Source organism: Neopelma chrysocephalum, unplaced genomic scaffold (assembly GCF_003984885.1).
Source record: "Neopelma chrysocephalum unplaced genomic scaffold, ASM398488v2 Primary Assembly neopelma1_97390, whole genome shotgun sequence".
NCBI classification, from domain to species: domain Eukaryota; kingdom Metazoa; phylum Chordata; class Aves; order Passeriformes; family Pipridae; genus Neopelma; species Neopelma chrysocephalum.
The window spans coordinates 4,999,204-5,027,083 of record NW_020926031.1 but is presented as its reverse complement, the minus strand read 5'-3'; the positions used below and the strand labels follow the sequence as shown (position 1 = coordinate 5,027,083).

Here is a 27,880-nt window from a genome sequence, read left to right as displayed (position 1 = left end):
CAGGACCAAAGAACTCTGCCCAGGCGTGATCAGTGGCTGCATCACCCTGAGGTTTGTGAGCAGCTTGGGGGACACTGCAGGAGGCTGCTGAACCCCCTGCCACTACCAGCCACTTTGCACAGCTCTGCACAACAGAACAAACTGCTGGAGGCCAGCAGAAAAGAGCTGTGCTTCTGCCAATGTCATAGCACTGGTTTTGATGTAAAAGAAGAAAAAAATCTCTATCATTTGGAGGCCAGTACATCCCCTGCTGTGTGTCTCACATGCCGAAACAAGCAATGTTTTAGACCAGGCTTATTGCCCACACTAGAGAACATCTGCATCTTAGTAGAAGACTTAATGCTTCAGGACAGGTTGTTGGGTACTCCAGGGGTGCTCCAGCCAAGTAGTAGCCATTCAATGCTCTAGCTCACAACGACCCACCTTCCTTCACCCTCTGAATTAGGGCACCTCCCGCCATTCTGTCAAATCACCTGGCCTCCCCACCTGCACCACCATTCTCTCACAGGCTGCACTAACAAAGAGCTCGGTAATTACTCACCCTGCAGGGCCCTTCCCACCTCGTTCATGTCACCCCAGAAACTTCCAAAGATGCTGCTGCTTTGTCCCTTTCCTGGGCTCAGTACCTTCCCCTTTTGGGAGTCTCAGCTTTTCTTACTAATGTCCCTTCCACCTCTCCCAGCGCCAGTACCCCTTGTTTGAGGCAAATCTCAATTCCCAAGGCTCCTAACATGTTCTCCAAACTTTTACAATCAGACCACGATTTTTACTTTGCTTCTTTTTCTGCCTTTTTTTGGGGGGGTGGGGGAGGAGGTGGTAGGGGAGGTTTGAAGAACTCTCTTCTTGCACAGTCTCTACATCTCTTTTTCTCCAAACACACGAATAATCATGCAAAGTTGCAATTAGCACCAGTAAATCTTAAAGAATCAGAAACTGGATTCAGTTTTTATGTTTAAACAAGCATTTATTTTCCAGGACATCCTAGAGATCTGATGTTCTCTATCTTTCAGGTGCCAAGAGGTAGCAAGACACAAAATGGACTGAGATCTTTTTCATAGCCTCTATTTCATTTATTCCCAAATTCAAAGACACCTTGTACTTTAAAAAGAGATCCCAGTAGAACTCCTCATCCAAATGGAAACAATCATGTATGTTTACTTTGTCATCAGTTCAACCCCATATGGTTCTCCCCTCTCTAAAGATCTGCTGTGTCCTGCCAAAAATCACTTGCAAGTATCTTGTGACAGTCTAATGGGAACAGAAGTGCTGATAACAGTGAAACACCAGGACAGCTTTGCTGAGGTTGGAATGCACTGCAAGCACCCCACTTGCCCTAGAAGTCAGATTCTTGTACTGCCCCCATGCACCCCATGCTACCCTTCTCTAATAAATCTGATCAAGTAAATACTCTTAGTTGTTCCTCACTCTTCAGCCAGCATTAGGGACTTTCCCCCAACACTTTAGTCCAAGCACTTTACTTTGAAACACAGACCCTTCTTCCTATTGGGACATAATTAGACTTTTTGTCAAAACCATTAAAAATTTGGGGGTTGCAGTGGCGGTGGGGAATGAGGAGAGTAGCATGTGATTCAAGAACAACAAATGGTCAAGTCCTAAAGAAGCAGATCTTAGCACAAACCATCAGAACTGAGAGGAAATAGTCCCACTCACTCTGCTCCAACTTACCTTAATAATTACCTTACCATGTTTCAGAAAGAGAAGCTGATTAATACAAAGCCTGGCTTGTTAAGAGGTCTCATCAATTTATACCAAAACAAGTATTTTCAATACACACAAAATCTGCAAACTCACTGATCTCCCTTAGGGAAGTCTGCTTCTTCACTATCACCATTCCCAAAACAAAAGAGATCTAAGGATCTGGGTTTTTCTAGGTTCTCAATGATACTTGTTGATAGTGCTGCAATTGAGCTTTGCTTGCACAAATTTCCAGTTTGTACCAGTTATACTAGAAGTTCATTTCTGTAGTTGAGCAAGACTGTTTTCAGAGTGTTTAGATACCTCTGGATGATGAAGAGAGTCAAAGAACCCTCCCAGGAGATGACTGTAGACAGCAACTGGATACCAAACACAATCAGAAAAGTTCAAGACAACAGCAATGCTTTTAGAACTGCCCAAAGTGCTCCCATATGGCAAAAATACTGTAACAGTGCTAGAAACCAACCTCCCCGTCATTCCTCCATTACCTTACTTATGGAGGGGGAAAACAAAACTTGGGATAAGTGGAGGAAGGCACAGTTTGAAGGTAAACAAGCAAGTTACGGTACTAGCAGATTCATGATGGTGCTGGTAGGGACAGAGAAAAAAGGAGTCAGCTGTAGATTTCGAGGCAACAAAGAAATAAGTTTTGCAGTAGGCTTTTCTCCCTCAGGAAAGGAAGAACTGAACTAACATGTTCCTCTAGGTTCTCCTACTTCAGACAACTCTCTATCCTATTAATTTAGTTTGCTAATCTTTTTCCCAACCAAGTATACTCATTTGCATAGTATATAATTCAAAGCATTTTCTCCCGTTCTTTTAACGACAGCAATTCACATATTAAGCATTTTAAATTTTAAATCAGCACTTTCAAGTTAAAGTTTTATTTTGTGCTTTTCTTAGAACTGCTGTGATCAATTTACCTGACAGTCCCTGGAACCTTACAGCTAACTTCAGGGCTACCAGGACTGTGCTTTTCTTCTTTAACCACACAGCCTCAATCTGTGCATCTTCATAGTCCTTATATATCTTCCTGGATGGCTTGCTAGCATTTTTTTGTGTGGGGTTTTTTTGGGTAGAGGATTTTAATCCTAATAGAACTGCTATTTCACATTTGTTTACTTAACATTATATTCTTCCTTCACATAATTCTAAATGCTAAGAATGCAAGAACACCTATGTGACAGATATTCTGATATCAAATTCCCTTCAAAAATAGATCAGGGAGAAAAAGATGGGATCCTTCTCTGAAACAAACCAACCAAGCATATTTACATCGTTGATGTCATGTTTCCCTCTACCGTTTACCATAAGAAGTGCAGTTACCTCTTAACATTCTGAAGTCTTTCTTAAAAAAAATGAAACAATGTCCAAATTAATCTTTATTTGCAGCCAAAACTTAGCAAATAAGCTTAATGAAGGTTTTCTTTTCTTTATTAAAAAAATAGAGGCACTGAGCAGAACTATCCTCACTTATCTCAAGCTTGATATTATAGGAAATATCAACTACAACATGCTAATATATTGTCTCATCTTTTGGTTTACAGTCTTTAAAGTCAACTTCAAGTAGGCAAAAGGCTTCAAAGGCTAAAGCAATATAATTAAGAGTAAAAACATGTCAAGAACCAAAAAAATATCATGGAAATAACTAGTCATATGTGTCATAAAAAAAGTGTTATATATTTCACATCACTGCTTTCGAGAAATGAATTCCACAGATACATTAAAACTGTCAAAACAGTAGTGGTCTTTATTTCCATTAGACAAGTTAACACTTCAGTTAATATCACCTTTTTTCAGCATTTGGGAGATATGGGAAAGAATGACTTAGAAAAGTGAAATAAACCCCCTTCCAAAAATATACTGGATAATACATGTGTCTGAATTTTATACTGTCCCTCTGATGATCCTTTACATTATGTGACATCATATACAGTCTTGCAAGACAAAATAATTTATGAACTGTTCTTCAGCCTCTCATTTGTGAGTCGTCAAGGTGTCTAAGAAAAGCAAGTTTATATATGCTCTGCAGCAACCTAAGTACATAGATTTCAAAGGGGTCTCAATTCAACTTCAAAAAAAAAAATCTAGAGAGGTCCACAAATCAAAAAAGGTAGAAAATACTGCACTGGAGTGAACATTCAAATTTTAGTGCCCTGGAGGGAAAGTTCACATTAACTTAAAAGCAGAAAATACATTAGTCCGTACTTTTCTAATTTTAGTAACTGGGCTTTGAATATTGTAGTTATCAGTTGTTTTCAATTAAGAACAAGTTAAAACTTGCAGACTACAGAAAAATAAATGAAAACAATCTCCCTTTAAGTATGTACCATATAAATAACATCTCTACTACAGAACTCTTCAGATCAGAGCTTTTCAACAGAAACAGGATTTCATTTTAGTGTCAATTCAACAATTAAAATTTTAATTCAAATCTTGTCTAAGATTTTTATTATAGAGAAAAATTAGTCCTGCAAAACCAGTTGGCAGTCTGTTCCTGTTGCAATTCATGACTACCAAAAAATACAATCTTAAACCCCCTACCCCTGCCAAGCCTTCTCATAGTCCTGCCAAGAGACACATTTAGCCACAGAAGGCTTGTAAATTTATATTTTGGGGGAGCAGGGGGATGTTAAATAAAAAAGTGTCTCGTCTAATGAGGAAAGGAAAGGCAAAAAAATTACTAGTTTTCACAGTAAAATGCATCATCTTTGTAGTTTCATTTGAAACCAAGAAGAAATCATGAAACGTCATGAAAATAAGATTAAAAAATCTCCTAGAGTGATTACTAAATGAAGTTAAAATTACCACACTAATCAGTAAACCCCAGAAGAAAAGCAGATGCCTCATATCACAGGTCCTACATTAAACAGTATCCGTTTTTTAAAATAAATCCATAAAATCTGTATGTTTGGCCACTTTGCACATTTTTTTCCTCTAAAAAATACAGTGTACAGAAAAAAAATCCTCATAATTCCCAGTATGAATTCTGAAGTATAAGGTCAAAACCCAGAAGTTAAAGATTAGCTAAAAGGATTTTAAATTATTTACAAATCCAGCAGGTAGAACTACCATAATGGCTTTGTTTCCATCCTTGTAGTGGCTTTCACTCTTATCCAGCAGCATCTGCAGTAGGAATCTCTTCAGACAGCTTCATCACTGATCATCTGTCATTTTAAGCAATTCTAGAAGAGCACCAACAGCTCCAAAATAACCCTTTGAACAAAGGAAAAAGCAAACCAAAACCAATCAAATTCCAAAATAAGACATAAGCATGAACATGTAAAGTCTTCAGTTCTGTTAAGGCAATTAAAAGATCTTTTTTATAAGATCAGCCCTGCTGTGCCAAGTATTTGCTCCATCTGATTATGATTTAATAAGATCTTCTTTAGGTACAAGAAAGGGCCTGATACTGAAAAAAATCTTACACAGTTCTCCAAAATTGTCAAAAAGAAATTACAGAACCATTATAATGATGCTATATTGAGGCAGGGCAGTTTCCATTATGAACCCATCCATCTAGTAGTCACCTCAAAATTATGCTTACAAAAATTAATTATACTTGAGGTTTATACAGCAGCCCATGGTATGAACATTGTTGGTACCAGGGTCAGAGAGCAAAAATCAGAGACAGGCAATGGTTAACAACATGTACCACAAGATTAGCGATCAAGCCAAGAAGTTAACAAGCAGTATTTTCAAGTGAATTTGTAAACTAAATTGCATTTATGCAGAACTTAGCTTGTGCATTCACTTCAAAGCAATAGCACTGAAATTCTCCCCTTTTAACAAATAAAGAACAAGATCTTTGTACTTACAAATAAAAGTTCAACATGTATTTCCTTACCTCATGTTCCAAAAACAGAGCTTTCAGCTGTCCCTTGGACCAATAATCCATAGCATATGCTAGCACCTTCATAGAAATCATATTAATTCTGAGAAAGTTGCCAACAAATACCACTTTGTCAATGTTCTGTAAAATTGAAATTGAAAAACAGACCAGAAAAATTATATTCAGCTAAATTATTTGCCTCATTCAACACGTACCTCTGCCTCTACTATAAAGTGAAATGGGAATTTTGGGTTACATTTAAATTCTCCAGACTGAAAAGTCAAAAAATAATTACAATTACTGACTGCTAAGTAGAGATGTTGCAAGAGATGTTTAATTGCATATGGCTGCACTGAAGACATCTTTGCCCCCTGCATGTTAAATGAAGCAACTTTCCAGAGATCACTATGATTATTAAATCCAGATGGAGAACCTCTGAAGGGTATCTGAGAAGAATTACATTAGTGACAGGAAGAAGCATCTTTCATTACCTATTATCTGGACTGTGGTTCCATTTTCAAAAAGCAAGTGAAATGTGGCTGACATAATACTTGATACGTATAGCATTCCTTTGTTTCAAAACTCACTTGAACTCAGTTTTCATTCAGGACATTAAGATTTTTGAATCATCAGCACTAAGCTGCCAGTGAGAAAGCCATGGGCTATCCTTTCCTGTACGTACATCACTGCAGTAAGCAATGGTTCTGGCTGGTGTTTAAACAATGCCCATAACAACTATTTCACCAAGCCCAGTTCTGCCTGTTATGCACAAAAATGCACTTGCATTTTGCATTGGTGTACCATGATGTTCACCATTCACTAGAATTGGTATAAAACATTCAGTAGGAGGCCAAATTCTGGAGACAGAAGCTTTTACAGGAACCCTGAAGTACCCTAGAAAAGGATCTTCAAGAGTCCTCTGTAGAAAATTACCAGAAAACCTTTGCACAGGGGCTAGAATTACCAAGGGTTACCTCTCTACACTCATACAGCTCTGTAAAGCCCAACACTTGGCTCTGTGGCAATTCCTTTGCTACAGACCACAGTTCTATCATGTCCAGCACTGTGCACGTGACATCCCACAGAGAACATTCTCACTAGAATATTCAGGGTTGGAGAGCGAGGTACCCAGATGCAGTAACTCATTTATCATTTGTCAATGACTGAGTTACGTATCTGATTGCCCTCAATACCAATCAAACACATCAACACTGACTTTGTTGAATTTATGGCTGAAAATAAGAACATCTTAAATTTCAAAAGACTGCTATTGAACATAGCCAAGAGCACCTTGCATCCTTTGATAAGGCAGTTTTGTCTCTGAAGTAATTTCTGATAAAGGAGGGACATGCAACTAATTAATTTCCTATAATGCATTACCATCAAAATGATTAGAATCTACATTTCAGTTTCACATTCATATTATTCTTTTCTGTATACAAACACAAAGCTACTGTTACCAGAAATTGAAACAAACAGTACCTAACACAGAGCATAAACATTGCTGTAAAATTTGAATCTAAAAATACTGGTCATATCTACTAGAATAGCAGAGTATATCAACATGAAAATTTAATATCAATTTTATTTTCCAAAATTCCTTGACAAGATTAAAAATTGTATTAATGATACAAAGTTTCCTGGATTTTTTGAATTGAACTAAAAACCCAGCATTTTTCAGGAGTTGGAAAATGAAGAAATGCTACTTTTATCTCTTAAGGGAGTCTTGTCAATTTACTTTTAAATTGTGTCCACTGCTGAAGCTTTCAAAGCTGAAAGACAGAAGTCTTAAACTGATGAAGAAATGGAGATGACATGCTTACTTAAGCTAATCAAATTACAACATCCTAGAAAAGACATGCACTCTTGCACTCTGTGGGTCTCATTGAATTGTTCAAATACCCTGCAGTAGAAAGCTACAATATAGCTTCAATGTAGTGTATTCACATATTTGCCAATATAATTGAATAGGGAAATCTATATCAATAATGCAATAAGAAACCCCACACATACTTTTGCAAGAAGGCTTGTTCAGATGCAACTTACATGTTCTGCTAGTAAGAAAAGTATAAACCAGGGCATTGGTTTCCTTTATGCAGTTCTGCCGTGCCTAGGACAGACCACTTCAAATGATGTGTAGCCAAATGGTTCCAGACTATGGAATTTTTCTACCCCACTGCCAACTTTGCGCAAGCAAATTTGCTTTGAAGTTCTTCAGACAGAATATTTCATTTATTCCCCAGCCTCATTTTTTCCTGCACATATGCAAGTCATTTTCAACACAATATTAAAGCTGCAATCATTGGGAAAAACTTATCAAAACTCATGCTTCAGGGCATAAATTGATTCTGTCAACCTAAAAGTGAACTTCACCATAACCCTAATCTAATACATACAAGCTCCATAAAAGAATGTCATATTCAACTGTTTTTAAGCTCTTATTTGGGGATTTCATTCATCAAGCTTGCTGTAAGTCAGCCACATCTCCCAAAGGCATTTAGGTGTCTAGATTATTTAGCAGAATGATAGCATTAGTTTTTTTTCCCCAAGAACAAACTATGTGAAGATCAGGTTACTTGCAATGATACTGCATGTCTGATTTTTCTTTTCAATAGTATGTAAAGCTACTAAAATAAGTTTTCATTCTCTAAAACTACAAAATAATTTAGTTCAAGTGTTGGATAAATTCTACTTTGACACTGTGAAATGAAGAATACTTAACACATCAATCCACATTCCTCCACAAAATTCTATGGATCATGTCCAGTTTTTAAGTAAGCCTGCCCACAAAACAAAGATGTTAGGAACTTTTTCATGATGATTCAGAAGCATTAGTTTCATTAGTAGCCTATTTCCTCCTCTGAAAGCATCGCATGTGGCTCCCTGCTGCAACTCTCCATGCTTTGATAGCCCTGTACAATGCTGCTTGAACTCCATGCCACAAGGCAACACTGTAAAGAAGCTGAAAGCAAAGAGAACACTGAAAGAGAATCATCTTGACTGAAAGAGTCAAATTGCCAAAAACACCCCCAAAACCACTCATACACACACATATATATGTCTGAAGCCACTTTTCACAATGAAAGAAGGTTATCAGTGGCATTTGATAGGGGCATACACTAAAACTTGTGCTGTTCAACATATTTTAAAAGTGGTCTAGAGAGCAATGAACAACAAACATAATTGGCATACAAAGTTAGTCAAAAGAGAATAAAAAATTAACAGCATAGCAATGCTGAAGAGACTTATGCCCAATGACTAAAGAAAAAGTGGTAGATGAAGTTTAAATTAAAAAAATAAAATTACACAAATGAAAGGGGGTAAAACAGAAACACTTGAGAATTCAATGATAGGCTCCAAATTAGCTACTTTAAGACAAGACTGTGGAGGGACAGTGGATGGTTCCTTAAAATTGAGTTCCATGCTCACAAAAATGAAATATTAAGAGCTGTTAGTAAAGGAAATCAGAACACAAAATTTATCAACATGCCATCACAAATTCATTAAGCAACAACACTCTGAATACCACATGAAGATCTGACCATTCAGTCCTAAAATTAGAACCATAAGAAGATTAAAAACACATAACGAAACAGTGAAAGCAAGAGATAGTGTCTTCCATAAGAAAGGAGATTAAGTATTAGGACCTTCTGTCTTGGAAAGAGCATAAGGGAGATGTGGCAAAAATTTATTAAAAAATAAAATCAAAACCCACACCCACCAAAAGCACTAGTGATTAATTATTTCCTATTTCTCATAAAGCCAAAAGCTAGATGGGACCCCATAAAGTAAACGGATGGCAGTTTGGTACATTTCTTGGTTTTGTTTTATTGGGGTTTTTTTGGGCTCTGTGGATGTGCTGATGATTAAAAATATAAAAAAAGAAGCAATTCTTCTACTGACAGAGTGCTGTCCAGCTAAAAGACCTGTATATTAAAAAAATTATATAAATTCATTCAGAGCAGATAAAAGAGATTAGTTACCACATAATAGTAAAGGATGCAATCTGCAGATATAAACAAGGGTCTAATCATTTCGTTTTTTGGTGAGGTTTTTGTGTGTGGGTTTGTTGGGTTTTTTTAACTGCTAGAAGTTGGAAAGGTGTATGAATGGAACAATCCATCCATATTTAGCATGCCTAAATAAAAGAATGTAACAAGCATCTGACAGGAGTTAGAGGCAGGATAATGCCTCAAGTGTATTTTTCTTCTTTCTGACCTAATGCAATGGTTCCTATAACTATCAAAACATTTAACACAATACACAATTTGAACTCGCCACGCTACGCAAACAATCCAAGCAAAACAGTATTCAAAATAAAATTTGTCATGGTATAGTAAAACCTGTTAATAACTACAAGGTAATTGAGAGTAATAATTTTTATTACAAAGGTGTTAATATCTATGTATTACAGCTTGAGAGCAACTGAATAGCCCTAGGCTGAAGCTCAATGCTTCAAGGAGATTTTTACAGTTAACTTTTCTCCCCTCTTGCCTACCTTTGAAGCTCAAAGTACCTTTCACTTTGCATCAAAGCATACACAACACATTAAATATATGTATATTTACAAAGGCCAGTTACACACTTACTATGCCAGCACTGTGTTGTTTCTAAAGGTTTTAAGCTCATGGTAAATAACTTACCTCATTCAGTGCACACATGCGAGCAATAGAACCTATGTTGTTGGTGATGGTGACCAAAGTAGCTCTGGCCAAGTCCTCTTTACTGATGGAATCTCTCTTTTCTTTACTCATCATATGACCAAAGCTGTGTAAGGAAGATGATATCTTTTAATATGAGACATTTAGGAGTGCTAAAAGCCCTTAAAATTTTGTAATTTAATAAGCTTGGCTTAGACTTGATATCCATTGATTAGTGACAGATTTGAAATGTGAAAAGTGATCTCATTAGAAAGGTAGAACAATGAGTAAGGACACTTCTAAAATAATTGTAATTTAAATGGAAGGAAAATATGTCAAGCATTGTTTATACCCATAAAAAAAAAAGAGTAAGTGAGAGATCTAAGGACAAACTCCATGATACATCGAGTGACATAACCACATGGACTTAGTACATAGTCCAGGGATTATGCACTCAGGAAGTGCATGCACAGGAAGTTTCCCAAGGGACTCCTTAAAAACAGCTCACTTAACACATACCTGGATGCTACAGCAGACCCCTGAAGGCCAAACCGCTCATAGTCTCCTCCATAAATATCTTTCACCAGCTTATCCACATTGGTGCTGTCTCCTTTTGCAGCCATTTCTAGCGCTTCTTCAAACGTCTCGCAGCCAGTGAGCAGACAGCACAGGCCCAGGAACGTTCCTCCTCCAAGACTAGAAAAGCACAGTCCCTTCAGACCAGCAGCTTGAACCAGCTTTTACCACAACTCTTCAGACCCCCACTTGCAACAAGGTCTACGGAGCTACCAACTGTCTTGCAACTCCCTTAAAGGAGTGAAGACAGATACTCTAAATTGAGTTTCTATTTAACACAAGTGTCATCCAGTGTGGTTTTAACTGAACTACTCTTAAGTCTTTAATACTTAAATAGGAGAAATTATACTAAATAAAGGGTTAGCTAAGAATAAAGTCCAATCTAACACTACAGATACCACTTTGCTATTTGTAGCACTCTTAACAATTTTCCTTGTGCAAGAATAATTAGCCAGAAGAGCACTCAAATCAGTGATGAAAGAATAAACAGTGAACAAAGTTAAATATCTATACAGGGGCAGGCAGCCAAGACAGATCTAGCCAGTGGCAGGAAGCCACTGGTTGGTTCCTATTCAAAGCAAGGCTAATATCAGTCCAGTATGTTCCTTCCCTGCAAGAACTCTGAGCAAGGAGCAGTCACTTTAGTATCTTGTAAAGGTTCAAGTACAGTATTTACAGACTACATAAATTTAGCAGGTAAGATTTAGCTGTGCATAACAGGTTGCCAACCCATTAAAATTCTACTTTGGATTCTTCAGTCTTAACAGACATGAACTTCAACTTACTAACCTCTACATCCTTCCTCATTCTTTCTTAGCCCCTGAGAAAGTTAGCTTATTTGCACTGACTGCAGTCACACCAACTGGAGCCACTGTAAACAAGAGGATCAGTGAGACACCACACTTGCACTTCATGAAAAAGCACAGGAGGTCAGATAGGAACACCATTTAGTCCGTGCTCTTGGACTATCAGGCTTTTTAGAACACATCTAGTAGCACTGTACTATACTCAGTGTCTGAACAACAGAAAGCTCTCCACATCAGCCACAAGACATCATTTATAACAAGTCAACAACCCACTGCAGTCACGTTTTTCCTTACACAGTGGAAAGGATTAGAAGCACATCTACAGATGCCAAAACTATTGTGCTTGAAAAACAACCAGAACTGCAAGAAGACCAATACTTCTCTCATTCAACTTGTGTCCATCTGTACTGTATACAAAAAAATGGCTCATGGCTACCATTGTGACAAAGATATGCCTAGATAAGGCAACAGAAGACACATGTGCAGTCATGTGCAATATACAGGAGAAACTTTAATATGTACCACGCACTGAAGAACAGAACGCAGGTTTGGAAGGAACTATAGCAACTCCAAGTAGCTTCTTCAGTTGTTGTTTTGAAAGGTGATTTTTTTTTTTTAGGTTTCTGTTTTGGTGGTTTGCTTTTCTTTTTACTATTACTAGATTATGAAAAACCAAGTATATCAGTTCAGTTTGCATGTATGAGAAAAAAGTTGGATAGAGTTATTGGTATTTTTGCTACATCTCTCGATGGACACATCTGTAACTAAAAGCTTTCCTGAAAGTTAGCACTGTTTCCAAATCTACAGAGCAAACTTAACCATGCTTTAGGCTGTTTTTTTGACCTTAAGAACAAAATTTTGCATCCACTCTACTGAACTCCTGAATTCCTAAACAGAGCAGGCACATCTAAATCCCCTACTGAACATAGGCCAGAGACCATTTCAACTCAGCTGTACCCTATAAATCAGTTCAGACAGCACTAGCTGACTGAGGCTGAAATCCCACTGAGGACAAAGTAACAATGAATTCAGACAATCAGATTCTAGTCTTTACACACTGGCATTCCTTAATTTACCAGTATAGTCCAAAGACTAGTGCAATCAGTAAGGAAACAAGGGATCTAGTGAGATTCCTGTGTCAAAATAAAGTCTACACAGTCTTCCTACATCCTGGGCATATCCTAACTACTAAGCCCTAACATACTTCATTGATCAGGCTGTTCCAGGGGATCAAAGTTGGGGAGAGAAGATTCATTTCCTGGGACAGCTTGATTTCGGTAATTCACAGCAAGAGATGGGAACTAGGTAAGAACACCAACAAGAGACTAAAGCAGATCTAAAGCTGAATGGATCGATGATTTCCCCTATGTAGACCCCACTCTGAAGGAATCCTGTGATGTTTTCAGCCTTGCTACTGGCTTTTAAAAGAAATGGAAAGACAAACACAATTTGGGGCTGCACCTACTGCTCACACAGTCTAGTTCTACCTGTTCAATTACAAAAGAGAAAAGAGAATTAAAAGAAACAAAATTAAATTTACCTGGATCCTGTAACTCTCTTATAATTGTCCTTAGAGTACACAGCTAGGATGCTGACCCCTGAGCCTATGTTAACCAGCAGCATAGGATATGGATTATCAAGGCAGTAAGGCTTTTTCTGGCACTGTTCAGGATCTGTAGGATTTTCAAAGTAATAGCACTCTGGTTGGCCATTGAAACCAACAGAATCAACAAAAAGGAGGCCCTGGATCAAACAGTCCAATTCATCCAGTTTGTGGAGCTGTAGGTCAGCAATCTGGAAGAGAACAAGAAATGAATAAATAAACATTTCCTAGTATAATACAACACTAAGAAGGACAAAAGGCTCTGCTGAAGCACTTTGATCACTTTAATAGTAACACATTACCCTATTTAAACAGTACAAAGATCTAAGCATGAAGTCTGAAATAAAAGTTTTCTATCTGCCTGACAACAGGTACCTCACAGAGCAATGACATGCTATGCAATAATGCCATTTAGTTCCTGTGCCTTTGAGACATTCCCTGCTCTGCAAGCAGGAAATATTTCTCCCCCTCAGTATTCTAAAGCAATAAATTTCTTTCCCCTCATTGCCCAAGAGGAGCTGCAGCTTTTGGGGAGTATCTGACACATGCCTACACATCATCATTCCTCAGGATGCAAAGTACTTTAGCTTATCATCCAACTACATTTCCCAGCAATTTAGTGAAATTTTCAATAGAAGCTTTAAGATGTGCATGGTATGTTAATATGCATTAAATACACAGTGAATTATGTTTAAAAGATGCACTTTTTTTTTAGTATGTCACCAGTAATCTGAGAGTTATTTCTTTAAATTACCATGAGCACTTTAAAGTGCTTAATGAAAAACAGGGTATTCACTATGTTTGGTGAAAAAACATACAAAAAACCCCAAACAAAAAGATTGTCAGGCCCATGCCCCCAGCAAAATGTTCAAAAATATAAAATGTTTGCAAAAATACAGTTGTAACAGAAGACAGAAAATAAAAAAAAAAGCTTACAAAGGACTTTCCCTCTGAGATCACAAAAACTGTGCTTAAGCAGACATGTCTACTTGCCATAGCATTCTATTCACTAGAATTAGAAATCACATCCCTTTCTAAAGAGAGAATACAGTGACAATATGTAGAAAGTCTCCTTTCCAGTTTTAGGTAGAGGAGAGGGAGCAAAAAAAAAATTGTAAATTTCCCCATTCAAATCCTGAGGTCATTTGCATCCTCACACATGCAAAGCCCACCTCACCTAACTCTACTTTCTAGCAAAAAAAGCAACAGAGTACTACAAACAATAGAGTTATACAGTAGAGAGCTGGTTCTCAAGCATTTGCATACTGCAGGATGTTTTTATAACAGCTAATGGAGAAGACTTAAATGGGTAACTATGTCCTATTTTTAATACTGGAAGCTATATTAAATCACTGTAAAGAGGAGAGATATTTTTATGGAACAGGCATGGCCAATAGGTTACATTCTTTTTGAGCTATTTAAATCTCTCCCATGAAGTCTTTTCTCTACTTCTACATTGGTCCAGCTTGCCATAACTGAAAGCCAGCTCACTCTTTGGGTCTGCCTTTTTGTTCTACTTGCCAGTCCTCAAATCCTGGAACTATAGAAAAGAATTAGGATCAAAAAAACCAGCAGTCTCAAAGACTCAATATAGATCCGGTTGTTCATAGGACAAGAGAGACAGGTGGATATAATTTCTTCTTGTTTCTGTATTTCCTCTGGTAACTTTTGCAATCCCTTCATATTTTTTTCTTTGTCAGCACATGGCTACACAAATTTCAATTACAGAAATGCAGCATAAAAGACTCGAACTAGAAGCTGTTATACAAAGACAAGTCATTAGCAGATTTATGGTCTCTACTGTCAAAAGCTCTGTTCTCCTGAAAGACAAATACGTGGCCACAAGCTGCTTTTGTATGATCCATGCTACACTTTTACAAATAGCTAAGCACTAGTCAGAGGCCTTCTAAGACACAGACAAGCCATACTAATCCAATGGTAAAGCACTTCTGGTATCAGTGCAAAAACACAGACAAAATCCTTGATTCTACAAACTCTCCAGTCAGCTCACCAATTTTATAAGAACAGAACAAAAGAAACTAATCAGATTCTTTCTCAAGCACTACACATAGAGGTTTTATTAGGTCCAGGCCTTCATGTATAAAAGACATACTAGAATTTGTTTTGCTTTTTATAGCTCTGTGCTATATTTAACAGCTGATATACTGTAAGCAGAAAAGTTCTATTACTGCTTTCTTTCATGTATGAATTCATAGCAGAATGAAAAACTATTTCCCTGTGTTGTTGCAGCAGTCTGGTTTTAATTTCTGGAAAGAGCAAGACTGGCATCGGTATCCTATGTCGATTCACCTTCATTCAGAGAACCACAAGCTCTGCAGCGACCAGACACCCAAGGCTCCAAGCAGCTTAGTGAGCTACCACTGTTCTTGCTAAAGAGAAATTAGGGGAAAGTTGCAAGAAATGTTGTCACCCGATCTTGGACAATAAGCCATGATAGAGCCAGTGTCAGAATTCAGTCCCTTCCTATGCCTACAGAACTGCCTTTTTGCTATTTGTTCCTTTGCTCACAATATCTCAAAGCAGCAAAACTGCATTGCAAAATAGATGTGCCTGAAACCATTGTAATTAATTTGCAAGTAGGCAAACATTTCTTCCTGCTGCCATCACCTGACATACCACACACCACTTACCCTCAACTTTCAGCTGTTCAAACTTCTTCTCCTTGCAGGAACCAAAGTTTAGGTACAAATATGCAAAAACAAAACCAGAAGCTGCATATAGAAGCACATTTAATTGGATGTTTTTCCTACAATATTTACAAAATGCATTTGCAGGTATTTCCCAGCTCTTTATAATTCCTAATGTGAAGGCAGACAGCATAATGTTCAGCTTACTCTACTCTGTACTCCTGTAACTATATTCAGCACAGTGTCTCTATAGAAATTTATGTCAGAAAGTTGTGCTATGAGAGGAACAACTGCAGAGCAAAGTTATATAGAGGACCCTGGAGGGAAAATTCATCATGGTTACAGGGAAATCATATGAACTTTTTTTAAAAGAATAATATTTCTGAATTATAGCCATACTGTAATTTTTTTTTTTTTAAATACTGGGGAAGGGAATAAACCACTTCAGATCTCAAGAAACTCTCCAGGACCATCAAAACGAGGGACTTAGGACTTCAGCCATGCTTACAAGCAGGTGCAACACACCAAGAAAGTAGCCAACACTTCCTCCCATGACAGTTCACACTGTTACATAGTTCTGGTGAGCACAGGAAAGTCTGAACCTGGATACAGTTACAAATCCATTTGTCGCTTGAACTTTCAATTAGAAATATGACTATTTTTCCAGTAAGAAACTGTTAGGAACATAACATCTTGCAAGTTTTTAATTATCAATTACAACAGCCTCATTTACTATATCAATCTGGCTTTTATGTCTTCTGGGCATCGCTCCAGTTTTTATTTCTTAGAATAGCTTACGATCTAGCTTTTCCTTCCATCTCCCTCCCATTACCTCTCCTCCACTTTCATAAAGACATACTTTGCTTTCTTTATATTTTGATTATTTTCACTTCAGCCCCCAACCCTGCTTCTTCATGGAGCTGGGAAACAAACCACTCACATTCAAACAAGACAAAAGTCTAATGCAAGCACATATCCAGCATTCACTGAGGCAGAAGACAAGATTCACTCTGTAATCAGCTCTGGGCAAAAAAAGCACTTGCCTGGAATCCTTTGCAGAGGTCTGCCCTCTTGCCCAGCTAGCTGTAGGGATCTCTCCCCTCTCTTGACAGGGAAGAGATACACATTGTTTCTCCCCACTTCCTCTGAAGAGCTTCCTAGCTTCTTGTTGTGATGCTTACAGAAGGTGTCATGGTTACTTTATGCATTCTCTGGATGCTGCATTCAACTCCAGCCCAGTCTACACACTACAGGCCAGCACCTATGGCCTGAGCACAGCCTCCTCAAGCAAGAAGACTTTTGAGTGTCTTATGCTAACTTAAGTTACACAGCTTATTCGTCCTACAACACAGGATGGTGAGTTTATTTGTTTTAAGATAAATACAATCTACAAGTCATCAGGCATTCGGTTCATACCACAGTCAAGCCTTAGAATCAGCTAGTAACTGGCACAAGGAAATCACTATCCAACAGCCAAGCTCACTTTTAAAGCATTTTCGTTACAGGTTATGGGGAAGGTCAAGACCTGAGTTTAAGTTTGTGTTGGTAAGAGATTTCCTTCCTCTCCTGTCCCAAATGTTCTTGACTGGGGTTCTTCTGGCCCACACCCTGCTCCCACTGAAATTAGCAGTAAAATTTCTTTCAAGACAAGCCAGGTTCTGCAGGTGTCTGTTCAGGAAAGGATTACAAAGATCCCACCTTTGAGCCACTGCAATCAACAGAATTTTTGCAACAGTGCGGGTTTTAGACAAAGGTCTGAATAGTTCTTTCTTCTCTCCCCCCCCATGTATCCTTTACATTGAGTTGCTTCACAAAACTGAGGGGCAGCTTAAGAATTTGTTCCTCATTACATTAACAGCAAACTCCTGGGCAAGTAATGTACATGTGCTATCATGGAGGAGTCACAGAGCATAAAGAGATTCCTATCACAGATATACAAGGAAACAAGTCTAAGTACTCCTTATTTTTACAGAAGTGGTCATTTGAGTTTTTATAGAATATGTCAAGTAACAGTACATGTTGGGGAAAGGAGGAAGGATTATCAGAATTAGGCATCAGATCCACCCATGCCTTAACACCACTGTTACCTGAAAATAAAGACAGCCAGCCATAAAGACCAGTCATTCATAAAGGGAGCGAAAAAGAACAAAAAATCCCCCCAAAACCCAAAACAAAACGAAAATCAAGGAAAAAAACCCTAAGCTGGAAATAGTCCTTTTGGTGAATACTTTCTGATGCTCTCTTCAATGAACATTAACTATATTCATATGGTTGGTAAAATATTCCTGTGGCCTAGTTTAATGAATAGAGTTAGTTTTCCTACTTCTAAGGGAAGCATTCAGATGTTAAGAATGAATCACATGATTTGCCAAGCTACTGATCATTACTGCTGGCAATCACCAAGCAAACCACAGAGACTTCTTCAGGTCTCCTCCTATCCAGCACTGCAGATCACTGAAGGAGGTCAAATAGCTAAACCTACGTAGCTTTGTAGATTGAGTTGCCTTTTTATGGCACAGAAAACAGGCTTAGGGTAAACAGAAGATGCCTCACCATTTTATGTTATTTCTTAATACATAAAAGCAACAGAGATGTCTACATCAAACCTATTCAACCCATTTAGGGGTTCAGGATTAGACAATGGAACAGGCAAGTGACAACAGTGTGTTTACTGGTCTATTTTAAGTAGAAAAAGCTTCTGTAATCTTAGAAGGCTTCCTTCTTTGGGATTTGAATGCTGTTTTGCAAGACGTTGGAGCTTCTGTCCTAAATCTACGCAGTTCTGGAAGTCACATAAGCATTGAGAAATACAATGAAAGATAAATAACTTAAAAGCATATATATAGGGAAATAAAGGGCCAGAACAAAAGCATGTTTGCTAGATCAAACCATAAGCTTCTTAGCATTGAGCCAGATTTTTTAAATGAAAATAACAACATTCACAAACATACCTTAGTTTTTCCACATTGCTTCTAAGTAACAAACAGGAACATTTAAAGTCTCCTCCATATAAGGCATTATACAATACTGAATCCTGCAACAGTCAGATTTAGACTTGGTACATATTCTCTACTTCTACAGGTGCATTAGAGTGATCAAATATTTGAAACAGACATTTCAGTGCTTCAGCAGTCCTGAAGCTGTTGTCCAGTGTCAATTTACAGTCAGCAGAACACACCGAGATAGCCAGCTGCTGTAACAATGGCTAATGAAGTGTGACAATTCAAGTGCCAGTACCCAGAACACCCAGGCCTTTGAGAGAGATTAAGAAAGCAAACCTTAATGTAATGGATAGTATTTTTCTTCTGTAATTCTCCATGGATATTGAACTTTGGGCCAAGAAACATTTGCTGTAAAGGAAGGTGTGGAACTGGATAGCTAGAAGAGGTGTCCAAAGCATTCTCTTAAGTGTTAGTGCACTTCACTGATTGCATTATGCAACAAAACTCCGCAGCCAGCCTTTATAGGGTTTTTCTTAAACTACCTGCAAGTGTTGTAGCACACTGAATGTTAACCAACCCTGCAGAGACGTGGGATTTCACGCTGAAGTCCACCAGTCATTTGCTATGTGATCTTGTATATTTGCTCAACAGATAGAAAAACAGCCTGAACTTCAGCTGTGGTTCCAGTGCTGGATCGACTACACTGCAGCTGAGATAAGACTGGTCCCTCACTCTAAATTGCATATTTATGGCAGATGTAGCCAAAGCTACAGAGAGAAACGCTTAGCTGTAATAGCTACCAGGTAACTTCCAGTTCAGTTCTACAGCTGTGGGAGTGAGGGACACAAAATTCCTTATAAAGTAAGCAACTGTACCCGCTATTACATGATGCAGACTCCCATAACTGAAATCAAAAGCTAGCTGGTACTGTCATGCTTCCATACATTGTTTCTCCCCCATGCTCCACCAAGACTCTTGACTTCACTCTGCTTGAATGTTAATACAAAGGGAAGTGAACCTGAATCAAATTTTCAGTCAGTATGGCTTCATTTCTTTTCCAATGGATAATCAGTTTGCAGGTACCTGTATAGTGTCAAGGCTTCTGTGTTGTCATAACATACCCTCAGGTTGATTACAAAGCATCTGATCACCACAGCTGTACTCTAAAAAACCCCACATTTACTAAATACATCCTGCACAGTAATACTTCAGTAGAATACCCAGCAAGTAGAATACGAATACCCTCTCCTCCTCTCTCCATGTTCTCAGCAATGCCACCAATTAACAAATGTGAATTGATTCTGTTAATCTTAACCAGTTAGGATGGACAAAAAAAACATGTTATTCTCCCTGCAAATTTTAATAGAAGGGCTCCCATGATGCTTTTCCAAAGTATTTCCCCCTGATCCCATATGAACTGTTCACTTACCGTTCTAAAGTCCTCCTCAAACTTGTAAGCTCCACCTCCTGTGGCACAGAGCGTAGTGTGCAAACTGGAGAAGTTCTTTTCACTACCCATCTGTATGAACCTGTGCATGGCACAGCTGGGAAAGCGGATGAAGTGCAGGTTTCCTTTGCGTCCACACATAGTCAAATTTTTCAGTTCAAGGTGGACATCGCGAATGCCAGTTTTACCATAGGCTGTATTAGAGGTCAAGTATTTCCTAATGCTTTTCAGGTTTTCCACCTCCTCCTGTTCCTCCTCTGCAGTAATGTCCTTAGGTTCAAAGTAGACCAGTTTAACCAATGTTCCACCGATATCCATTCCAAACCATGGGAACGCTAAGAACAAAGGGGATGGGGAGGAAGAAAGACAAAGTCACTATAAATCCATAGGCTAGCCATATCACTGAAATCATCTGCTGAATGACAATTCAGTGCAGTCACAGTACCAGCATCTGCTCCTGAAAGCTGGGGGTCACTTACATGTCCATTTCACATTTATTGAACACCTAAGTTAAAGCTTCATAAAGCCTCAGCTGAGAAAATGAGTAAAGAAAATCTCAAAGCATTATTCTGCAGAGAAGCAGGTTTTAATAAAATGAAAACATTTTTTTCCCAGGAAATCATTTTACTCTTCAGTCAGCACCTCTTGACAAAGCACATTTACTGCATTTCACCCAATCGGCACCAATTGGTGAAATGAAATGAAATTGCGTTTCACCCAATTGGCACCAATTCTACCAATACACTAAGGGGGAGGAGGAACAAACAACCAAACAGAAGAAAAACATTTCTCAAGTCATATTCCCACTGCGTAACATCTACCATTGCCTTTCCAAGCCTAGTCAGAATTTCCAGTCACAAAGCTCTGTCTGAAGAGCAGCAATACAGAACTCCCATTATGCTGGAAGCCTCCAGACTTCAACCCACCAGAACCAGCAGCTCTGTTGGAACTGCATCTCTGGTATATAGTAGCCAAAAGTGAGCTGGCTTATGTTCAATATTTACCATTGACAGACTCATCTTTTGACCATAGACTGATTCCCTTTGCTGGTATATGTGTTAGTCTATCTTAAAACTATAAAAGAAATGCCACTATTTGCTTCTCAGCATACATATATTTGCCCCAGCTGGCCTAGGTCAACCAAAGCCTTTGTTCTGTTAATAGCAAGAGAAAATGACTTTGGAAAACATGCAGACAGAAGATCCTAACTGAATCAGGCTGGTCTGCCTGCTCCACTTATATATGCATGCATACATTTAAATTGTAAGCCAGGTAACTTATTGAAGCAATAAAAAGTGAGAATACAAAATCTATACACAGGCACTGCAGAAGGAGGCAGCTAGCAATGTTTCTTAGAAAAATAAATTAAAAGCAATGAGTATATGGCTAACATCTAAGATACACTTCTAAAATAGCAGTTATACAGTCACCTCCCTGCTTTTAGAGAGAATCAGGTAGACTTGCTAGAAACGTGATTCTACCAACTAAGGCATCCCAGCTTAGTGTTGATGCAAACTTGAAACCATGTGCATAACTGATTTTTCTGCCAGTGAACCTAAAAGCAAACAACTAGGAGCAAAGATATTAGTAAGCATAGGAGGTACTGATCACACTGTCCTTCCTCATGTGATCACAGATCACTATTAAATTACTCTGCTTCAGACTGAAAGAAGCTTAGAGTCTTTTTTTTCTTACCACAAGGGTCTCAGCATCATTCTTGTCTGGTTGAGTAATTCAAAAGTCACAATTTTTAACACACCCTCCCTGCTCAAAGTCACAATTTTTAACACACCCTCCCTGCTCAAACCCATCCTTGAATGTCAGATGTTTAAAACAGTTATTTCACTCCATTGCTGTATGCCAAGTAATTGAATCATCAGTTTCTACCGCACTTTCCCTAAGGACAAGCCAGACATAATGCACACACTGCAATGAAGTAGCTTGCTTACAGTTCAGTTTTTCTAAGAGCACCTAAGAGCATCTGTTGTAAGGTCTAATTTTTTTTTTCCATGGTGTACAAGCTGCAAGACACTGAAATTAAGTCTAATTTGCAGTTTGGGAAGATACATCATCCTATGCAGATACATTAGAGCTCCCTGAAATGGGAAGAATTCAAAACAAGTGTTTTTAAAACAGGCTTTATTTTAAAGAGGAAAAATATGATACCATAGACTAACCTGTAAGTCAAACACTTTTGGAAGTACAAGGTAAATATTTATGCAAAAGCTGTCTGGTCCACACTGCACAACATTCTAATGCACTGGAGCTCAGGACGCCAATCCCATTGCGATTTACACAAATCTTTATTTAAGCGACTGAGAACTTTAATTACCTGTCCCACTAGAACAGTAAGTCTCCTCCTCAGATATATCTTAACTAGGCAAGCAGGAAGCTTAATTTTAAAAGCAGCATGGTTGGACTATGCGATACAGAATCAGCCCGTAGCTAAGTGTAAGCCAACTTCCAATATTTTTCATTAAGGGCATAAAATTTGCAACACTCTACCCTGCACCAATAGTTGCTTTAAAGCTGTAGAGTAGCTTTCATCTGTAAGAGAGGGAAAAAGCATTCCATCTTCCTATTCAAATACAAGACCAGCAATAAAAGTGTGAAGTACTAACAGCTGAGAGTTATTCATGAATGACTGCCAAGACATTTAATTTCATATCTTAACATTTTGAGGAGTTGTAACTAAATCATTCACAAAGAATAAGTACTGTAGAAAATAACTATGAAATTATTTCAAGTCTGTATAGTTCTTGGGATAGCAACACACAATGCTTGCATTTAAAAAGCAAGCAGAAATACTAGGACACTTTTTTTTTTTAGCTTATTTTCTCTAGGAATCTAAGTTCCTTTCGTTATTTTTGTTGTGAGCCAAATGGAGAGCTGCAGAAAGAAAAGAACTTTGCTTTTAGAACAGCGGCAGTTTTCTTCAGCATAAATAAAGAGCCCAAGATCAGTCAGCAAAAACAGGTATTTCAGTTATGCAGAACAGCACCTTAATTTTCTTCACAGCTTTTAGTACCAACTATCTGTTGGAATCACTTGCAATAAAAACCACAACTATCTTGATTGGTTGACCAATTAGGAAAAAACCCAAGTCTCAAGGTTCCTGAAATTTACACTGAAATTCACGTAACTTCTGTACAACTGGAGTGACAGTAAACACACTTCTGTATTCCAGTGATTATTTAAAAAAAATATTCATTGTATCTTTCATTACTATCAATATGTTCCAAAATTGAAACACCATCAGTTCTTTTCAGTATCTTGAGATAATTCATCTCAGCTGGTACCTATACACTTCAACTTTCCTGACGCCACTGAATGAGGTGCTCATGGGAGCGTGCAGGCAGACTGGAAGGCGCTCCTGGGCTTTGCTGCCTCTCTGAATACATGGAATAAGATGATTCAGAGGCCATCAAAATTATCAGAGCTCCCAGTACTACAACCAGGGGGTATCAAAGAATGAAAAGTATAGATAAGGTCTCCACAGACTTGAGGGAAAATGAGAGAAAAATTGTGGAGGTGTTTTTTTATTGTTTTGGTTTGTTTGGGTTTTTTGTTGGTTTGTTTTAAACTGAAAGTCCAGCATTTCATTGATAACCTGAATAAATATCCAGTTTCTTGAATTATAAAAAGCCAGGAAAGCAAGGAGGGGAAAGTAAAATCCATCACACACACATCTTAGGCTGATTGCAGTTAGTCAATATTGTATGATTCACTATGAGCAATGAAGACACCGGATACGTTGCAGAAATGCTTTCACAATCTAAAAAAATGCACTTCTTAACTAAAGCTGTCTGATGAGGCTCATGAGCTGATTTCTCTCTTTTCAGGAGTAGGTATGCAACATACCTATAGGATCAATAGAAGTTATTACTGTGGCAAACCCAGAACTATCCGACTGTATTGCTACACAGGAGTAAGTCATAAAAAATAACACCATAAAATCTACTTCTAGGTCCCAGCATCAACACGATCCATGTTTTCTTAAAAGACTACCATAAATCATAGATTCTGCTTGTGTTCTTAAGAAAATGAATTCTCTTTATGTTAATAAACTGTATGTAAGTGATAACTACTTACTGGTTTGTTACCTTGAGATAAAAATCTGTACTAGTCCAAAATATAGCTAAGAAGCATGTGACAATGCAAACAGAAGGTATCTACAGCATTGCATAACTAGGTAATCTGATGCACACCAACAGCTGTGCTATCTGGGGCAAAGGTTCACTCATGAGAAATTCCATGACACATTTTACCTAGTTTCTGCATCAACTCGCAAGAGTATGAACCTATCAGGCTATTTCTACAAGGCATTATTACATTCAGATTTCAACACACTGCATTTTTAAAAATCTTACCACTAGCTTACAATATAAGGATATAAGGAGGGCATGTGGAAGGTAAATATCAAATCACAACATTCTCATCACAGACAAGAGCTCAGGGGAAGCAAAAATCAAAGGGAACTCCTAGGTCATCAAGTAACATTTACCCCATTATGAGGATAACCAAGGGTAATCCTTTTCATACATTTAAACAACTACCACACAAGGTTAGCTGAATCTTTTTACTCCTCAACTCTTAGAAAGAGGTTGTGCCTGAATCCTTCTGGTTAGAATTTTTTTCTTTCTACCTGGGCCTTAGATTTATTCATGACCAACCTGCAGCAGTTTCTTCTTTGGCCAAAACTGTTTCAGCTTGTATATCTCTCTTACAAGACCTGTATTTCCTCGAATAAGGGACAGTATCTCTATTTTTTTAATCAGTAATTTGAATGGGGGTATCAATACTCTGATATCTTAGTCATAGATAGATTCGATATCTTAGGTTCAGCTGCTTTTCTTTCTGAGCACACATATGTTGAAATCCTATTACTTCATTTACATTTAATTTGCATTGCTTGACACTGATGGTCTAAGAACGTTTTTAATTGGATCCGGAAGAGGTGAGAGAGCCAAGAAAGTAACAGGGAAAAAAAATCAAGAGACACACATAAAATGGCATAGTATTCTCACAGCTTCTGAAAGCTGATTTTTATTAAAAACAGAAACTGATAATAGTTTACATATCTTTTTCAATTACTTCTTCTTGTTTTAAAAACACATAAAATGGAATATTTTTTAAAATTTTGAACAAAAATAGAATATGTAGTTCAAAAAATTAATATCTGCTTAGTAATGGAAGTTTCTTTAAACCTTACAAAGCTAGAGCTAAATAAATCATGTACATGTATCAGGTGAAGCCTTCCAGTTAATCTTCAGCAACAAGCGCTTATTGAATGTCTACCTTCTCACCAGAAGAAAAAAAAAAACACAAAAAACACATTACAAAAGACCTCGAACAAAAAAACCCAAACCAATCAAACCCAAAAAAATTCAAACTCAAAAGCACAGAGCTGTTTGTTAAACAGGCACAACCATCCACACATACTGACACAAAACTTATCCACACAAAACTGACACAAGTCTAATACCCCTGACAACCCATCTAGTTAAACTAAAGAAAAAACAAAGGCAAGATTCTCAGCAGAAGTATCACTAGGTGAGTCTTCTCTCACCGCAGGCTTGTCAGCAAAGCACACTGGTTTCACAGGGAATCTTCCCTTCTCAGAGGAGAAAAAGACTTGGGAATATAGAATTCTACCTCACTTTGTCAGAAAGTAAAAACAATCAAGAAAACATAAATAAGGGTTTAAAAGAATAACTGCTACAGAAAGATAGGTTTCATTTGCTGAAATATTGGGAAATGCCAATTATCTCATTATCTTCTCCACACAAAGCAAACCCCACAATCTATACTGAAGTCTCACATGCCATGTGGCAACTGCACTTCATTTTGCAATGTGTCCTTAAGCACAGAACAAACATCTGCAAAGGCCAGGATTAAAAAAAACGAACAAACCAGTAAAATGGTACTGTGTAGTATTCACCAGAGGAGGATGCAGTCGAAAACTATGCAGTACCAGAACAATTTGAGTAATAGTTCAAGAATTTTTAAAGCTAGTGACAATGTCCTGTCATAATTTCCTGCACAACTAATAATTTCAAATTTATTCTGGTAAAAAATAAACTATATAAATTAAAAAATATAATTGCAAGCATTCATGCATTTTAATCAGCAAAGAAAATGCCCACAAAATAGTTCTACAAAGCACTTCCCTCACCTGCTGTTTCCATTGTCATTTCATGAAAACCCCACAACTGAAGATTCAGTTGTCATTCATCTTAAGCAATTGAGTCGGTCACCTACAATTTTACTCTGATGGGCTCTTTTCCCCTCAAGATGGGATGGAAAACCCAAAATCCTCATTCTTTCACAATCAAGTGATTACATGAATATCTTAAAGCTTTATCCTTTGCTTCAAAATAGGTTTTACTATTATGGAGAGTTTGATATGCAAGTGCTGACTCTTCTTAGTTACACCAAATTAAAATGTAAGCTCATCCAAGTTCTGCAGGTTTTGTTCATGAATGAAAACATGAAGCTGGTCAAAGACTACAAAACCAGTTTGTGCCAGAATGATCTGGTCATCGATATGTTAAATTTGACAGAGGACTAAATTAACTATCAACAGATAATGCAAGCACTACATGATTAATCAATCAGAGAACATTCTAAGGGAAAGTGGTATGTGTAGCTGAGCAAAAACATTTAAAGAGCCAGAAAAGGCACTGGCTAATATGCAGTCCTGCATTAAGCTGCAGCTCTTCAAGGCTGTTTCTGAATATTTCGTTCTGCTTATACAGACAAGTTTTTTAAATGGTCATTTCAAAACAAAGAAAAAAAAAACCCAGAGTAGCTGAATGCACACTACTTCCTACTGAGTAGAAACATCTTTAAGTCTTGGCAGCAGGCAGCTCTGATCCTGCCTATCCCTTATTACCCTTTTGGAACATGCTGAATTTTTAAAAAAGAAGCAAATATTTGTTGCCTTTATTTGAAGGGCTAGCAAAGTGAGAGTGCAAAGAAATTCAGTAGTTTTTCCATCAGATTGTTTTACTTCTAGAGTTTACTACAGAATTATTCAATACCTCCACACTTACAAATAAGAAGTTAGCTATGACCAAGAAAAACTATTAATCAACAAGTCGTATAAAATTAAGCATATTACAAATACGGGTGTTTGAATTTCGCAGCCTTAAAACCAAGCCTGAAAACAGACAGCCAGTTCACTAACACCGCCTAAACCAACTAACCAAAAGCCACAGGAGATGCTTCTGAGGAGCATATTACAAATTTAACGTGTTTGCAATATATTTTTCCCCCCAGACAGAATAGCTTGCCCTGGGTTCCCAGATCTACTTGTTTCTTAATTCTAACAACGTCTGGAAAACGAGCACCGACGAAGCGCGCAGAGCCTTCCCACGCTCCAGAGCGCCCCGGTCGCCCCCGCCGGGACGCCGGCCCAGCGTTACTTACAGTGCTGCTTGTGCACTATGAGCTTCATGAGCGCGGCGGGGAGGAGACGCCGGCAGGACCCTGGGCGCCGCTGGGCGAAGAGCGGCCGCCCGCCGGCCGTCCGCGTTTGTGCGGGGCCGCCGCTCCCCGCCCGCCGCCGCCCCATTGGCGCAGGGCGGGCCCGGCCCACGCCGGAGCGGGGCCGTGCCCGGGCGCCGCCGCCGCATTGGCCGCACCGCCCCGGAGCTCCGCCCGCCCGA

General features: G+C 38.2%; 1 protein-coding gene across 6 annotated transcripts in view; it reads right to left on the bottom strand.

The window, feature by feature from the left end:
* Positions 1 to 3,439: 3,439 nt before the first annotated feature.
* Positions 3,440 to 27,880, bottom strand: part of PANK1 (pantothenate kinase 1) — a 35,817-nt gene continuing 11,376 nt past the window's right edge. For 4 of the 6 annotated variants that reach the window (XM_027672488.1, XM_027672483.1, XM_027672487.1 and 1 more), the window contains 6 exons: positions 20,193 to 20,545; positions 13,111 to 13,364; positions 10,708 to 10,884; positions 10,192 to 10,315; positions 5,564 to 5,689; positions 3,440 to 4,932 (listed from right to left, as the gene is read on the bottom strand). In XM_027672488.1, the coding sequence (XP_027528289.1) occupies positions 4,873 to 4,932; positions 5,564 to 5,689; positions 10,192 to 10,315; positions 10,708 to 10,884; positions 13,111 to 13,364; positions 20,193 to 20,528 (1,077 nt within the window). In that variant the 5' untranslated portion in view covers positions 20,529 to 20,545 and the 3' untranslated portion in view covers positions 3,440 to 4,872. Of the gene's footprint in view, positions 4,933 to 5,563; positions 5,690 to 10,191; positions 10,316 to 10,707; positions 10,885 to 13,110; positions 13,365 to 20,192; positions 20,546 to 27,641; positions 27,752 to 27,880 lie in introns of those variants that run through there. The other 2 variants (XM_027672486.1, XM_027672489.1) reach the window with 2 other exon arrangements.